Raw genomic sequence first — 17727 nt, 5'->3', positions numbered from 1 at the left:
AAAAAATGTCATCTGTGATTTTTTTAATTTCCTGATGAAGGAGCGGTGCCTCTGAAACGCGTATAAAGATCCCATCCTGCAGATATTTCCCTTTCTTCTGTACAGTAGCGCAATTTGTAAGCCTTTCCTTTCCAGCAACTGTAGATAAAACTTTCCGATACATACAGATCAGACATTCTACTTTAATTTTTTTTTTTGTCTCCCACAGCACGCCGCTCCTGTCCAGAAAGTAGCCGTACATGCAGGCTCGTATGGTGAGATAAGGCCATTAATAAGGTCCATTGTCCACACTGATAATGTGCAACCTTCTTGATGTCCAGGATCTGCATAGTCACAGATGAAAGCGTTAGGTCTTCTTACTTCCAAACGTTCATCTGCACTTATACAAGAGTTGGATATCCATGAAACTAGTGCATGGGCAATAGAGGATATAATGGACAGAGCGGACCCCTGGAGATGAGTAGAAAGATTAACACTACCCTGCCCCGGTGTCCAGTCCTATGAGGACAATATTCACTTATCTTCTGCCCACAATATTGGAAGCCTCTGTTGCTTATATATATATATTTTATAGAAAATCTTACACTGATATCCTGGTGTGCCTAGAAAATGAGCAGGGGTGCTTTAGGCTTTGGTCCTGCGAATGGAAACATCTGGGCCTAAAACACACAAGAGGAACCATGTGCCTAAGATGAGAAGAGGGGATCCTGGCCTGAGGAGAGGAATTGTGGCCTAAGGCTATGTGCGCACAATGCAGTTTTGTTTCTCCAGTGAAAAACGCATCCTCTGGCTGAAAAAAACACATGTGTTTTTGCTGTATTTTTGCCCGTGTTTTTTTTAACATTGTCAATGGCAAAACACAGGGAAAAATGCAGAAAATAAGTGACACGCTGCTTCTTTTTTTCTGCAACCAAAACTGCAAGCAAAAAAGAAACATGTGCACAGCCTTTTGAACTTCTGATAGAGGTTGCTGGGGAAGGTCATACATAAAGTTTAGGATCAAAAACTGCACAAAACACTGACAAAAAACAGCAAAAAAAGCAGTGTGCGCACAAGACCTAAGAAAGGTAACTGAGTACAAGACTTGAGAGAGGAAGTGTCTCAGAAAATGGAGGCTATATAAACTTACACAGATAATAATATACAAGCTGTGTTTTGTAAGGACTGATCTGGATCACAAACCGTCACATGACACACAGCACCGATCGCTTCAATCCTATGCCCTACACACAGCACCGATCGCTTCAATCCTATGCCCTACACACATAGCACCGATCGCTTCAATCCTATGCCATACACACATAGCACCGATCGCTTCAATCCTATGCCCTACACACATAGCACTGATCGCTTCAATCCTATGCCCTACACACATAGCACCGATCGCTTCAATCCTATGCCCTACACACATAGCACCGATCACTTCAATCCTATGCCCTACACACATAGCACCGATCGCTTCAATCCTATGCCCTACACACATAGCACCGATCGCTTCAATCCTATACCATACACACACAGCACCGATCACTTCAATCCTATGCCCTACACACATAGCACCGATCGCTTCAATCCTATGCCCTACACACATAGCACCGATCGCTTCAATCCTATGCCCTACACACATAGCACCGATCGCTTCAATCCTATGCCCTACACACATAGCACCGATCGCTTCAATCCTATGCCCTACACACACAGCACCGATCGCTTCAATCCTATGCCCTACACACACAGCACCGATCACTTCAATCCTATGCCCTACACACACAGCACCGATCGCTTCAATCCTATGCCCTACACACACAGCACCGATCGCTTCAATCCTATGCCCTACACACAGCACCGATCGCTTCAATCCTATGCCATACACACATAGCACCGATCGCTTCAATCCTATGCCATACACACACAGCACCGATCGCTTCAATCCTATGCCATACACACATAGCACTGATCGCTTCAATCCTATGCCCTACACACACAGCACCGATCGCTTCAATCCTATGCCATACACACATAGCACCGATCGCTTCAATCCTATGCCATACACACACAGCACCGATCGCTTCAATCCTATGCCATACACACATAGCACCGATCGCTTCAATCCTATGCCCTACACACACAGCACCGATCGCTTCAATCCTATGCCATACACACATAGCACCGATCGCTTCAATCCTATGCCATACACACACAGCACCGATCACTTCAATCCTATGCCCTACACACATAGCACCGATCACTTCAATCCTATGCCCTACACACATAGCACCGATCGCTTCAATCCTATGCCCTACACACATAGCACCGATCACTTCAATCCTATGCCATACACACATAGCACCGATCGCTTCAATCCTATGCCCTACACACAGCACCGATCACTTCAATCCTATGCCCTACACACATAGCACCGATCGCTTCAATCCTATGCCCTACACACATAGCACCGATCGCTTCAATCCTATGCCATACACACATAGCACCGATCTCTTCAATCCTATGCCCTACACACATAGCACCGATCGCTTCAATCCTATGCCATACACACATAGCACCGATCTCTTCAATCCTATGCCCTACACACATAGCACCGATCTCTTCAATCCTATGCCCTACACACATAGCACCGATCTCTTCAATCCTATGCCCTACACACATAGCACCGATCACTTCAATCCTATGCCCTACACACATAGCACCGATCGCTTCAATCCTATGCCATACACACACAGCACCGATCGCTTCAATCCTATGCCATACACACATAGCACCGATCACTTCAATCCTATGCCCTATACACATAGCACCGATCTCTTCAATCCTATGCCATACACACATAGCACCGATCGCTTCAATCCTATGCCCTACACACATAGCACCGATCGCTTCAATCCTATGCCCTACACACATAGCACCGATCGCTTCAATCCTATGCCCTACACACATAGCACCGATCGCTTCAATCCTATGCCCTACACACACATAGCACCGATCGCTTCAATCCTATGCCATACACACACATAGCACCAATCTCTTCAATCCTATGTCCTACACACATAGCACCGATCGCTTCAATCCTGTGCCCTACACACACATAGCACCAATCTCTTCAATCCTATGTCCTACACACATAGCACCGATCTCTTCAATCCTATGCCATACACACATAGCACCGATCGCTTCAATCCTATGCCCTACACACATAGCACTGATCGCTTCAATCCTATGCCCTACACACATAGCACCGATCGCTTCAATCCTATGCCCTACACACATAGCACCGATCGCTTCAATCCTATGCCCTACACACATAGCACCGATCGCTTCAATCCTATGCCCTACACACATAGCACTGATCGCTTCAATCCTATGCCCTACACACATAGCACCGATCGCTTCAATCCTAAGCCCTACACACATAGCACCGATCGCTTCAATCCTATGCCCTACACACACATAGCACCAATCTCTTCAATCCTATATCCTACACACATAGCACCGATCTCTTCAATCCTATGCCCTACACACATAGCACCAATCTCTTCAATCCTATGCCCTACACACATAGCACCGATCGCTTCAATCCTATGCCCTACACACATAGCACCGATCTCTTCAATCCTATGCCCTACACACATAGCACCGATCTCTTCAATACTATGCCCTACACACATAGCACCGATCGCTTCAATCCTATGCCCTACACACATAGCACCGATCACTTCAATCCTATGCCCTACACACATAGCACCGATCGCTTCAATCCTATGCCATACACACATAGCACCGATCGCTTCAATCCTATGCCCTACACACATAGCACCGATCGCTTCAATCCTATGCCATACACACATAGCACCGATCGCTTCAATCCTATGCCCTACACACACAGCACCGATCACTTCAATCCTATGCCCTACACACACAGCACCGATCACTTCAATCCTATGCCATACACACACAGCACCGATCACTTCAATCCTATGCCATACACACATAGCACCGATCACTTCAATCCTATGCCCTACACACACAGCACCGATCACTTCAATCCTATGCCCTACACACATAGCACCGATCACTTCAATCCTATGCCATACACACATAGCACCGATCACTTCAATCCTATGCCATACACACATAGCACCGATCACTTCAATCCTATGCCATACACACAGCACCGATCGCTTCAATCCTATGCCCTACACACATAGCACCGATCGCTTCAATCCTATGCCCTACACACATAGCACCGATCGCTTCAATCCTATGCCCTACACACATAGCACCGATCGCTTCAATCCTATGCCATACACACATAGCACCGATCGCTTCAATCCTATGCCCTACACACATAGCACTGATCGCTTCAATCCTATGACCTACACACATAGCACCGATCGCTTCAATCCTATGCCCTACACACACAGCACCGATCGCTTCAATCCTACGCCATACACACATAGCACCGATCTCTTCAATCCTATGCCCTACACACATAGCACCGATCGCTTCAATCCTATGCCATACACACATAGCACCGATCGCTTCAATCCTATGCCATACACACATAGCACCGATCGCTTCAATCCTATGCCCTACACACATAGCACCGATCGCTTCAATCCTATGCCCTACACACATAGCACCGATCACTTCAATCCTATGCCATACACACATAGCACCGATCGCTTCAATCCTATGCCCTACACACACATAGCACCGATCACTTCAATCCTATGCCCTACACACATAGCACCGATCGCTTCAATCCTATGCCCTACACACATAGCACCGATCACTTCAATCCTATGCCATACACACAGTACCGATCACTTCAATCCTATGCCATACACACATAGCACCGATCACTTCAATCCTATTCCCTACACACATAGCACTGATCGCTTCAATCCTATGCCCTACACACATAGCACCGATCACTTCAATCCTATGCCCTACACACATAGCACCGATCGCTTCAATCCTATGCCCTACACACATAGCACCGATCGCTTCAATCCTATGCCATACACACATAGCACCGATCGCTTCAATCCTATGCCCTACACACATAGCACCGATCGCTTCAATCCTATGCCCTATACACATAGCACCGATCGCTTCAATCCTATGCCCTACACACATAGCACCGATCGCTTCAAACCTATGCCCTACACACATAGCACCGATCACTTCAATCCTATGCCATACACACATAGCACCGATCGCTTCAATCCTATGCCCTACACACATAGCACCGATCGCTTCAATCCTATGCCCTACACACACAGCACCGATCACTTCAATCCTATGCCCTACACACAGCACCGATCACTTCAATCCTATGCCCTACACACATAGCACCGATCGCTTCAATCCTATGCCCTACACACATAGCACCGATCGCTTCAATCCTATGCCCTACACACAGCACCGATCGCTTCAATCCTATGCCCTACACACATAGCACCGATCGCTTCAATCCTATGCCCTACACACATAGCACCGATCGCTTCAATCCTATGCCCTACACACATAGCACCGATCGCTTCAATCCTATGCCATACACACATAGCACCGATCGCTTCAATCCTATGCCCTACACACATAGCACCGATCGCTTCAATCCTATGCCCTATACACATAGCACCGATCGCTTCAATCCTATGCCCTACACACATAGCACCGATCGCTTCAAACCTATGCCCTACACACATAGCACCGATCACTTCAATCCTATGCCATACACACATAGCACCGATCGCTTCAATCCTATGCCCTACACACATAGCACCGATCGCTTCAATCCTATGCCCTACACACACAGCACCGATCACTTCAATCCTATGCCCTACACACAGCACCGATCACTTCAATCCTATGCCCTACACACATAGCACCGATCGCTTCAATCCTATGCCCTACACACAGCACCGATCACTTCAATCCTATGCCCTACACACAGCACCGATCGCTTCAATCCTATGCCCTACACACATAGCACCGATCGCTTCAATCCTATGCCCTACACACATAGCACCGATCGCTTCAATCCTATGCCCTACACACACAGAACCGATCGCTTCAATCCTATGCCATACACACATAGCACCGATCGCTTCAATCCTATGTCCTACAAACATAGCACCGAACGCTTCAATCCTATGCCCTACACAAATAGCACCGATCGCTTCAATCCTATGCCATACACACATAGCACCGATCGCTTCAATCCTATGCCCTACACACATAGCACTGATCGCTTCAATCCTATGCCCTACACACATAGCACCGATCGCTTCAATCCTATGCCCTACACACACAGCACCGATCGCTTCAATCCTACGCCATACACACATAGCACCGATCTCTTCAATCCTATGCCCTACACACATAGCACCGATCGCTTCAATCCTATGCCATACACACATAGCACCGATCGCTTCAATCCTATGCCCTACACACATAGCACCGATCGCTTCAATCCTATGCCCTACACACATAGCACCGATCGCTTCAATCCTATGCCCTACACACATAGCACCGATCACTTCAATCCTATGCCCTACACACACATAGCACCGATCGCTTCAATCCTATGCCCTACACACACATAGCACCGATCACTTCAATCCTATGCCCTACACACATAGCACCGATCGCTTCAATCCTATGCCCTACACACATAGCACCGATCACTTCAATCCTATGCCATACACACAGTACCGATCACTTCAATCCTATGCCATACACACATAGCACCGATCACTTCAATCCTATGCCCTACACACATAGCACCGATCACTTCAATCCTATGCCCTACACACATAGCACCGATCTCTTCAATCCTATGCCCTACACACATAGCACCGATCACTTCAATCCTATGCCCTACACACATAGCACCGATCGCTTCAATCCTATGCCATACACACACAGCACCGATCGCTTCAATCCTATGCCATACACACATAGCACCGATCACTTCAATCCTATGCCCTATACACATAGCACCGATCTCTTCAATCCTATGCCATACACACATAGCACCGATCGCTTCAATCCTATGCCCTACACACATAGCACCGATCGCTTCAATCCTATGCCCTACACACATAGCACCGATCGCTTCAATCCTATGCCCTACACACATAGCACCGATCGCTTCAATCCTATGCCCTACACACACATAGCACCGATCGCTTCAATCCTATGCCATACACACACATAGCACCAATCTCTTCAATCCTATGTCCTACACACATAGCACCGATCGCTTCAATCCTGTGCCCTACACACACATAGCACCAATCTCTTCAATCCTATGTCCTACACACATAGCACCGATCTCTTCAATCCTATGCCATACACACATAGCACCGATCGCTTCAATCCTATGCCCTACACACATAGCACTGATCGCTTCAATCCTATGCCCTACACACATAGCACCGATCGCTTCAATCCTATGCCCTACACACATAGCACCGATCGCTTCAATCCTATGCCCTACACACATAGCACCGATCGCTTCAATCCTATGCCCTACACACATAGCACTGATCGCTTCAATCCTATGCCCTACACACATAGCACCAATCGCTTCAATCCTAAGCCCTACACACATAGCACCGATCGCTTCAATCCTATGCCCTACACACACATAGCACCAATCTCTTCAATCCTATATCCTACACACATAGCACCGATCTCTTCAATCCTATGCCCTACACACATAGCACCGATCGCTTCAATCCTATGCCCTACACACAGCACCGATCGCTTCAATCCTATGCCATACACACATAGCACCGATCGCTTCAATCCTATGCCATACACACATAGCACCGATCGCTTCAATCCTATACCCTACACACATAGCACCGATCGCTTCAATCCTATGCCCTACACACATAGCACCGATCGCTTCAATCCTATGCCCTACACACATAGCACCGATCGCTTCAATCCTATACCCTACACACATAGCACCGATCGCTTCAATCCTATGCCCTACACACATAGCACCGATCGCTTCAATCCTATGCCATACACACATAGCACCGATCACTTCAATCCTATGCCCTACACATAGCACCGATCGCTTCAATCCTATGCCCTACACACATAGCACCGATCACTTCAATCCTATGCCATACACACATAGCACCGATCACTTCAATCCTATGCCCTACACACATAGCACCGATCACTTCAATCCTATGCCCTACACACATAGCACCGATCGCTTCAATCCTATGCCCTACACACATAGCACCGATCACTTTAATCCTATGCCCTACACACATAGCACCGATCGCTTCAATCCTATGCCCTACACACATAGCACCGATCACTTCAATCCTATGCCCTACACACATAGCACCGATCGCTTCAATCCTATGCCCTACACACATAGCACCGATCGCTTCAATCCTATGCCATACACACAGCACCGATCACTTTAATCCTATGCCCTACACACATAGCACCGATCGCTTCAATCCTATGCCATACACACAGCACCGATCACTTCAATCCTATGCCATACACACATAGCACCGATCACTTCAATCCTATGCCCTACACACATAGCACCGATCACTTTAATCCTATGCCCTACACACATAGCACCGATCTCTTCAATACTATGCCCTACACACATAGCACCGATCGCTTCAATCCTATGCCCTACACACATAGCACCGATCACTTCAATCCTATGCCCTACACACATAGCACCGATCGCTTCAATCCTATGCCATACACACATAGCACCGATCGCTTCAATCCTATGCCCTACACACATAGCACCGATCGCTTCAATCCTATGCCATACACACATAGCACCGATCGCTTCAATCCTATGCCCTACACACACAGCACCGATCACTTCAATCCTATGCCCTACACACACAGCACCGATCACTTCAATCCTATGCCATACACACACAGCACCGATCACTTCAATCCTATGCCATACACACATAGCACCGATCACTTCAATCCTATGCCCTACACACACAGCACCGATCACTTCAATCCTATGCCCTACACACATAGCACCGATCACTTCAATCCTATGCCATACACACATAGCACCGATCACTTCAATCCTATGCCATACACACATAGCACCGATCACTTCAATCCTATGCCATACACACAGCACCGATCGCTTCAATCCTATGCCCTACACACATAGCACCGATCGCTTCAATCCTATGCCCTACACACATAGCACCGATCGCTTCAATCCTATGCCCTACACACATAGCACCGATCGCTTCAATCCTATGCCATACACACATAGCACCGATCGCTTCAATCCTATGCCCTACACACATAGCACTGATCGCTTCAATCCTATGCCCTACACACATAGCACCGATCGCTTCAATCCTATGCCCTACACACACAGCACCGATCGCTTCAATCCTACGCCATACACACATAGCACCGATCTCTTCAATCCTATGCCCTACACACATAGCACCGATCGCTTCAATCCTATGCCATACACACATAGCACCGATCGCTTCAATCCTATGCCATACACACATAGCACCGATCGCTTCAATCCTATGCCCTACACACATAGCACCGATCGCTTCAATCCTATGCCCTACACACATAGCACCGATCACTTCAATCCTATGCCATACACACATAGCACCGATCGCTTCAATCCTATGCCCTACACACACATAGCACCGATCACTTCAATCCTATGCCCTACACACATAGCACCGATCGCTTCAATCCTATGCCCTACACACATAGCACCGATCACTTCAATCCTATGCCATACACACAGTACCGATCACTTCAATCCTATGCCATACACACATAGCACCGATCACTTCAATCCTATTCCCTACACACATAGCACTGATCGCTTCAATCCTATGCCCTACACACATAGCACCGATCACTTCAATCCTATGCCCTACACACATAGCACCGATCGCTTCAATCCTATGCCCTACACACATAGCACCGATCGCTTCAATCCTATGCCATACACACATAGCACCGATCGCTTCAATCCTATGCCCTACACACATAGCACCGATCGCTTCAATCCTATGCCCTATACACATAGCACCGATCGCTTCAATCCTATGCCCTACACACATAGCACCGATCGCTTCAAACCTATGCCCTACACACATAGCACCGATCACTTCAATCCTATGCCATACACACATAGCACCGATCGCTTCAATCCTATGCCCTACACACATAGCACCGATCGCTTCAATCCTATGCCCTACACACACAGCACCGATCACTTCAATCCTATGCCCTACACACAGCACCGATCACTTCAATCCTATGCCCTACACACATAGCACCGATCGCTTCAATCCTATGCCCTACACACATAGCACCGATCGCTTCAATCCTATGCCCTACACACATAGCACCGATCGCTTCAATCCTATGCCCTACACACACAGAACCGATCGCTTCAATCCTATGCCATACACACATAGCACCGATCGCTTCAATCCTATGTCCTACAAACATAGCACCGAACGCTTCAATCCTATGCCCTACACAAATAGCACCGATCGCTTCAATCCTATGCCATACACACATAGCACCGATCGCTTCAATCCTATGCCCTACACACATAGCACTGATCGCTTCAATCCTATGCCCTACACACATAGCACCGATCGCTTCAATCCTATGCCCTACACACACAGCACCGATCGCTTCAATCCTACGCCATACACACATAGCACCGATCTCTTCAATCCTATGCCCTACACACATAGCACCGATCGCTTCAATCCTATGCCATACACACATAGCACCGATCGCTTCAATCCTATGCCCTACACACATAGCACCGATCGCTTCAATCCTATGCCCTACACACATAGCACCGATCGCTTCAATCCTATGCCCTACACACATAGCACCGATCACTTCAATCCTATGCCCTACACACACATAGCACCGATCGCTTCAATCCTATGCCCTACACACACATAGCACCGATCACTTCAATCCTATGCCCTACACACATAGCACCGATCGCTTCAATCCTATGCCCTACACACATAGCACCGATCACTTCAATCCTATGCCATACACACAGTACCGATCACTTCAATCCTATGCCATACACACATAGCACCGATCACTTCAATCCTATTCCCTACACACATAGCACTGATCGCTTCAATCCTATGCCCTACACACATAGCACCGATCGCTTCAATCCTATGCCCTACACACATAGCACCGATCGCTTCAATCCTATGCCCTACACACATAGCACCGATCACTTCAATCCTATGCCCTACACACATAGCACCGATCGCTTCAATCCTATGCCCTACACACATAGCACCGATCGCTTCAATCCTATGCCCTACACACACAGCACCGATCGCTTCAATCCTATGCCATACACACATAGCACCGATCACTTCAATCCTATGCCCTACACACATAGCACCGATCGCTTCAATCCTATGCCCTACACACATAGCACCGATCACTTCAATCCTATGCCATACACACAGTACCGATCACTTCAATCCTATGCCATACACACATAGCACCGATCACTTCAATCCTATTCCCTACACACATAGCACTGATCGCTTCAATCCTATGCCCTACACACATAGCACCGATCACTTCAATCCTATGCCCTACACACATAGCACCGATCGCTTCAATCCTATGCCCTACACACATAGCACCGATCGCTTCAATCCTATGCCATACACACATAGCACCGATCGCTTCAATCCTATGCCCTACACACATAGCACCGATCGCTTCAAACCTATGCCCTACACACATAGCACCGATCACTTCAATCCTATGCCATACACACATAGCACCGATCGCTTCAATCCTATGCCCTACACACATAGCACCGATCACTTCAATCCTATGCCATACACACATAGCACCGATCGCTTCAATCCTATGCCCTACACACATAGCACCGATCGCTTCAATCCTATGCCCTACACACACAGCACCGATCACTTCAATCCTATGCCCTACACACAGCACCGATCACTTCAATCCTATGCCCTACACACATAGCACCGATCGCTTCAATCCTATGCCCTACACACATAGCACCGATCGCTTCAATCCTATGCCCTACACACATAGCACCGATCGCTTCAATCCTATGCCCTACACACACAGAACCGATCGCTTCAATCCTATGCCATACACACATAGCACCGATCGCTTCAATCCTATGTCCTACAAACATAGCACCGAACGCTTCAATCCTATGCCCTACACAAATAGCACCGATCGCTTCAATCCTATGCCATACACACATAGCACCGATCACTTCAATCCTATGCCCTACACACATAGCACCGATCGCTTCAATCTTATGCCCTACACACAGCACCGATCGCTTCAATCCTATGCCCTACACACACAGCACCGATCGCTTCAATCCTATGCCATACACACATAGCACTGATCACTTTAATCCTATGCCCTACACACACAGCACCGATCACTTCAATCCTATGCCCTACACACATAGCACCGATCGCTTCAATCCTATGCCCTACACACATAGCACCGATCACTTCAATCCTATGCCCTACACACACAGCACCGATCACTTCAATCCTATGCCCTACACACATAGCACCGATCGCTTCAATCCTATGCCCTACACACATAGCACCGATCGCTTCAATCCTATGCCCTACACACATAGCACCGATCACTTCAATCCTATGCCCTACACATAGCACCGATCGCTTCAATCCTATGCCATACACACATAGCACCGATCGCTTTGTGACGCCCTGGGCAAGCCAGGGGTCACAGGTCATCACACCACCACACCCTACACCCCAGTTAGGAACACCAAAGCTAACCCAAAATCCTTGTTGCCTTCCTCCAGAGGCTGATGTTCACACCAGGGGGTGGGCCAGGTGGTTGGCTCCGCCCACCGAGGAGTTCATAGCCCTGGAGGCGGGAAGAACCAGGCAGATTAGCTCAGGGGGAGCTTGAGTGAGGAGCTAAGTGGAGGAGTAAACCAGTAGTGAAGTGAAGGAAGTAAAGTGGTAAAGGAGGAAAGTAAGAGTGGTGACAGAAAAGAAAGAGTGGAAAGCCTGAAGTGGTCCAGCTGTGTGCAGGACAGAGTCAGCAAGGTCAGCAACGGCGGTGATTGTCCGGAGGGGTGACAGTTTAGAAGTTCCTGGAAGGACCGCGGACGGGTAGTGGCCCGGCGGTCTGGAGCAGTGTACAAAGGACAGTCAGCACCAGGGCAGGGGCCTCTCGGACCCCGGCAAGGCTAGGAGTCGCCATAATTTGCTAAATCCGTCAATGAAGGGGACGCAGATCCCCCAACAACCAAGTCCCGATTGAAGGCAACAGCCCAACCATTACAGTAGAGACACCGCCACCGCCAGGGCACCAGTTTCTAAGGGCCAGTGCCTGCGGGTAAAGAGTAGAGCTCCTCCGGTCCAGCTTGAAGCCGGGGAGCGGGTTACCGGTGGGAACCCATCGAGACCATCAACAACATCAGGTGCAGGGAAAAGGGACATCACCGTCACCTACTGGGGAAAGCAAGTGCAGCCGTCCGTGGGAACCGTCTTTCCAGCCGTGTGTTTTACCGAGAACTGTGTCAACGTCTCAGGCTGAGTGAGTACCACAGTGCCGCAAGGCAGAGCGCTGCCCCCGCGTCCCTGCACCCCACCAAGCCCTGCATCTCCCACCTCACCACTGGGCCCCGGGATCACCAACCCCTACCCACGGAGGGGCAACACAACAACTTGCTGCTTCACACCATCACTCCCGGGATCCCCACACCGAGCAGCGGTGGTGCTAACAAATCACCACAACCGTGGGTGGCGTCACGGACAATAGACTTTATCCCAACACCCAATCCCCTTTCACTCACGGGCGAGGAGCGCCGCTCGAGACCCCCGGGATCCAGCCCACCGCTCGAGCCACCACTGAGCAGCAGCCGGACCCGAGCAGAGGGGTGAGCGCAGTGCTGACACCCTCCTCCCCGCCCGCGACAACTTGGCGTCACGAACAGGATCTTACCGCTCTGCCGTCTGGTAGAGGTGCGCCTTGTTACCGCCGGAGGTATCCGGCAGGAAAATTTCAGAAGCCGCCATCTTTGGCGCGAAAAGTTCCCGCTCGAGCGTCTTCTCGAGTAGCAGAAGCGCGAAGGCCAAAACCCCGCCCCGAGAGAGGAGGGGCCGGAAAGAGCTAAGGGGGACGCGATGGCGGCTGGCTGCATGTGAGTGTGGCGGTGCAAACAGAGACGCTGAGACCCCGTGGTCCGCCGACCCTAGCAAGGAATGTCCGCCCCACCTAGTTATGCGGAGGCTACCGAGCTGGTGCCCGGAACAGCGGCATGGCTGAGGGCCCGGACGGCGGGGATCTGCCGTCACTACCGGAGCCAGATCTGCAGACTGATGGAGCAGTGGACCGCAGAGGTGGAGGCGATAGCTGCTGTTGCGCGAGTGTATGGAGTGGAGGCCATGATGGAGGAGCTGGTGAGTGACCCACGCCCCTGTGTCCCCGAGGGACCGGCCGCTGCGGCTGAGGGACCCGGTCTGCCCCTGGCCCCCATGCCGCCTCCCTTCTTCGTACCCGTGCATCGCGCTACGTATGACCCGTCCAGTGTGCACCCCTCCGTCACGGTGGCCGAAAGAGTGGCGAGCCTGGAGGCTGTGGCCGCTGGCAGCAACCCGCCTGGCGCGGGGGCAGAAGATAGCGACTCCGGGCCTGACACTGAGCCTGTGTCGGAGGAAGAAGAAGGGGTCGTTGCCCTGCCTGGCATGGAGGCCACATATGTCCACCGAACTGGAAACAACGGGTATCGGGCGGCCCTTCCACGCCGTGCTTGCTATGCACTAGAGGGGCTGGTGCCCGTGTTCTTCCACCCCGAGCCGGGTGAGGAGGACGAAAATGCCCAGTAGTGTCAGCGGATGCCCGCTGCAGCAGTCCCCGTTGGGACCAAAGTGTTTAAAAGTTTGTTTGAAAGTTTTGCAAATGATGAAAGTGATCAACTGAACAGTAACCAGATTGTCTACCAGTGATTGAACTGGCCAGAGCTGGCACCGTTGTCCCCGTGGGGACCGTTTGAAAGTTGTTTTGCATGAGGAACTGCTCATGGACAAGCCCGAGAACTTGCAGGGCACCCACAAACGTTAAGTGGCTTGTAAATAAGTTGTTTGCAGTTACCGTTTCCGCAATGCCGCCTCCGGAGAGGCAGGTTGGAGGGAGGGCCCGCAGTAGAGCCGGCTGGGGCCCAGCCACCAAAGGGACCGGTGGCTACCCTCTGGAGGGGAAGGACAGATCCCGCTCGGGTAACTTGTGCTGGACTGTGGGTCAAGGGGTGCTGCCTGGGTTTTAGGGGCAGCATCAGGGCCAGGTTGCTTGGGTGGGAGAGAGCGGAAACCGTAACCGTGAACCGTTATGCAACGTTAAAGAAATGTGCCTCCCGTTATGGGAAGAATTATTAAAAATGTAAATAATGTTACCGTTTACTTTTATGCATTTTCAGAAAAATAAAACCGGTGTTGGACGGGCAGCCCGCGGACGGTCTGCATTTTGCTAAGGGGGAATGTGACGCCCTGGGCAAGCCAGGGGTCACAGGTCATCACACCACCACACCCTACACCCCAGTTAGGAACACCAAAGCTAACCCAAAATCCTTGTTGCCTACCTCCAGAGGCTGATGTTCACACCAGGGGGTGGGCCAGGCGCTTTGCTCCGCCCACCGAGGAGTTCACATCCCTGGAGGCAGGAAGAACCAGGCAGATTAGCTCAGGGGGAGCTTGAGTGAGGAGCTAAGTGGAGGAGTTAAGCAGTAGTGAAGTGAAGGAAGTAAAGTGGTAAAGGAGGAAAGTAAGAGTGGTGACAGAAAAGAAAGAGTGGAAAGCCTGAAGTGGTCCAGCTGTGTGCAGGACAGAGTCAGCAAGGTCAGCAATGGCGGTGATTGTCCGGAGGGGTGACCGTTTGGAAGTTCCTGGAAGGACCGCGGACGGGTAGTGGCCCGGCGGTCTGGAGCAGTGTACAAAGGACAGTCAGCACCAGGGCAGGGGCCTCTCGGACCCCGGCAAGGCTAGGAGTCGCCATAATTTGCCAAATCCGTCAGTGAAAGGGACGCAGATCCCCCAACAACCAAGTCCCGATTGAAGGCAACAGCCCAACCATTACAGTAGAGACACCGCCACCGCCAGGGCACCAGTTTCTAAGGGCCAGCGCCTGCGGGCAAAGAGTAGAGCTCCTCCGGTCCAGCTTGAAGCCGGGGAGCGGGTTACCGGTGGGAACCCATCGAGACCATCAACAACATCAGGTGCAGGGAAAAGGGACATCACCGTCACCTACTGGGGAAAGCAAGTGCAGCCGTCCGTGGGAACCGTCTTTCCAGCCGTGTCTTTTACCGAGAACTGTGTCAACGTCTCAGGCTGAGTGAGTACCACAGTGCCGCAAGGCACAGCGCTGCCCCCGCGTCCCTGCGCCCACCAAGCCCTGCAACTCCCACCTCACCACTGGGCCCCGGGATCACCAACCCCTACCCACGGAGGGGCAACACAACAACTTGCTGCTTCACACCATCACTCCCGGGATCCCCACAACGAGCAGCGGTGGTGCTAACAAATCACTACAACCGTGGGTGGCGTCACGGACAATAGACTTTATCCCAACACCCAATCCCCTTTCACTCACGGGCGAGGAGCGCCGGTCGAGAACCCCTGGGATCCGGCCCACCGCTCGAGCCACCACTGAGCAGCAGCAGCCGGACCCGAGCAGAGGGGTGAGCGCAGTGCTGACACCCTCCTCCCCGCCCGCGACAGCTTCAATCCTATGCCATACACACATAGCACCGATCGCTTCAATCCTATGCCATACACACAGCACCGATCGCTTCAATCCTATGCCCTACACACATAGCACCGATCACTTCAATCCTATGCCCTACACACATAGCACCGATCGCTTCACTCCTATGCCCTACACACATAGCACCGATCGCTTCAATCCTATGCCATACACACACAGCACCGATCGCTTCAATCCTATGCCCTACACACACAGCACCGATCGCTTCAATCCTATGCCATACACACAGCACCGATCGCTTCAATCCTATGCCATACACACATAGCACCGATCACTTCAATCCTATGCCCTACACACATAGCACCGATCGCTTCAATCCTATGCCCTACACACACAGCACCGATCGCTTCAATCCTATGCCATACACACAGCACCGATCGCTTCAATCCTATGCCATACACACAGCACCGATCGCTTCAATCCTATGCCATACACACATAGCACCGATCACTTCAATCCTATGCCCTACACACACAGCACCGATCGCTTCAATCCTATGCCCTACACACATAGCACCGATCGCTTCAATCCTATGCCATACACACATAGCACCGATCGCTTCAATCCTATGTCCTACACACATAGCCCCGATCACTTCAATCCTATGCCCTACACACATAGCACCGATCACTTCAATCCTATGCCCTACACACATAGCACCGATCACTTCAATCCTATGCCCTACACACATAGCACCGATCGCTTCAATCCTATGCCATACACACATAGCACCGATCGCTTCAATCCTATGCCCTACACACATAGCACCGATCGCTTCAATCCTATGCCCTACACACATAGCACCGATCACTTCAATCCTATGCCCTACACACA

General features: G+C 50.4%; 1 protein-coding gene across 5 annotated transcripts in view; it reads right to left on the bottom strand.

The window, feature by feature from the left end:
• Nucleotides 1-17727, bottom strand: part of FEZ1 (fasciculation and elongation protein zeta 1) — a 143563-nt gene that overhangs the window by 49404 nt on the left and 76432 nt on the right. For 3 of the 5 annotated variants that reach the window (XM_075328086.1, XM_075328087.1, XM_075328089.1), the window contains one exon: nt 585-659. The exons of the other annotated variants lie outside the window; for them this stretch is intronic. In XM_075328086.1, coding sequence (XP_075184201.1) covers nt 585-659 — 75 coding nt within the window. The remainder of the gene's footprint in view (nt 1-584; nt 660-17727) is intronic. 5 annotated transcript variants of the gene reach the window in all.

Source organism: Anomaloglossus baeobatrachus, chromosome 11, assembly GCF_048569485.1.
Source record: "Anomaloglossus baeobatrachus isolate aAnoBae1 chromosome 11, aAnoBae1.hap1, whole genome shotgun sequence".
NCBI lineage: Eukaryota > Metazoa > Chordata > Amphibia > Anura > Aromobatidae > Anomaloglossus > Anomaloglossus baeobatrachus.
Note: the sequence above shows the minus strand (reverse complement) of the source record. Positions and strands in the feature narration are given on the sequence as shown.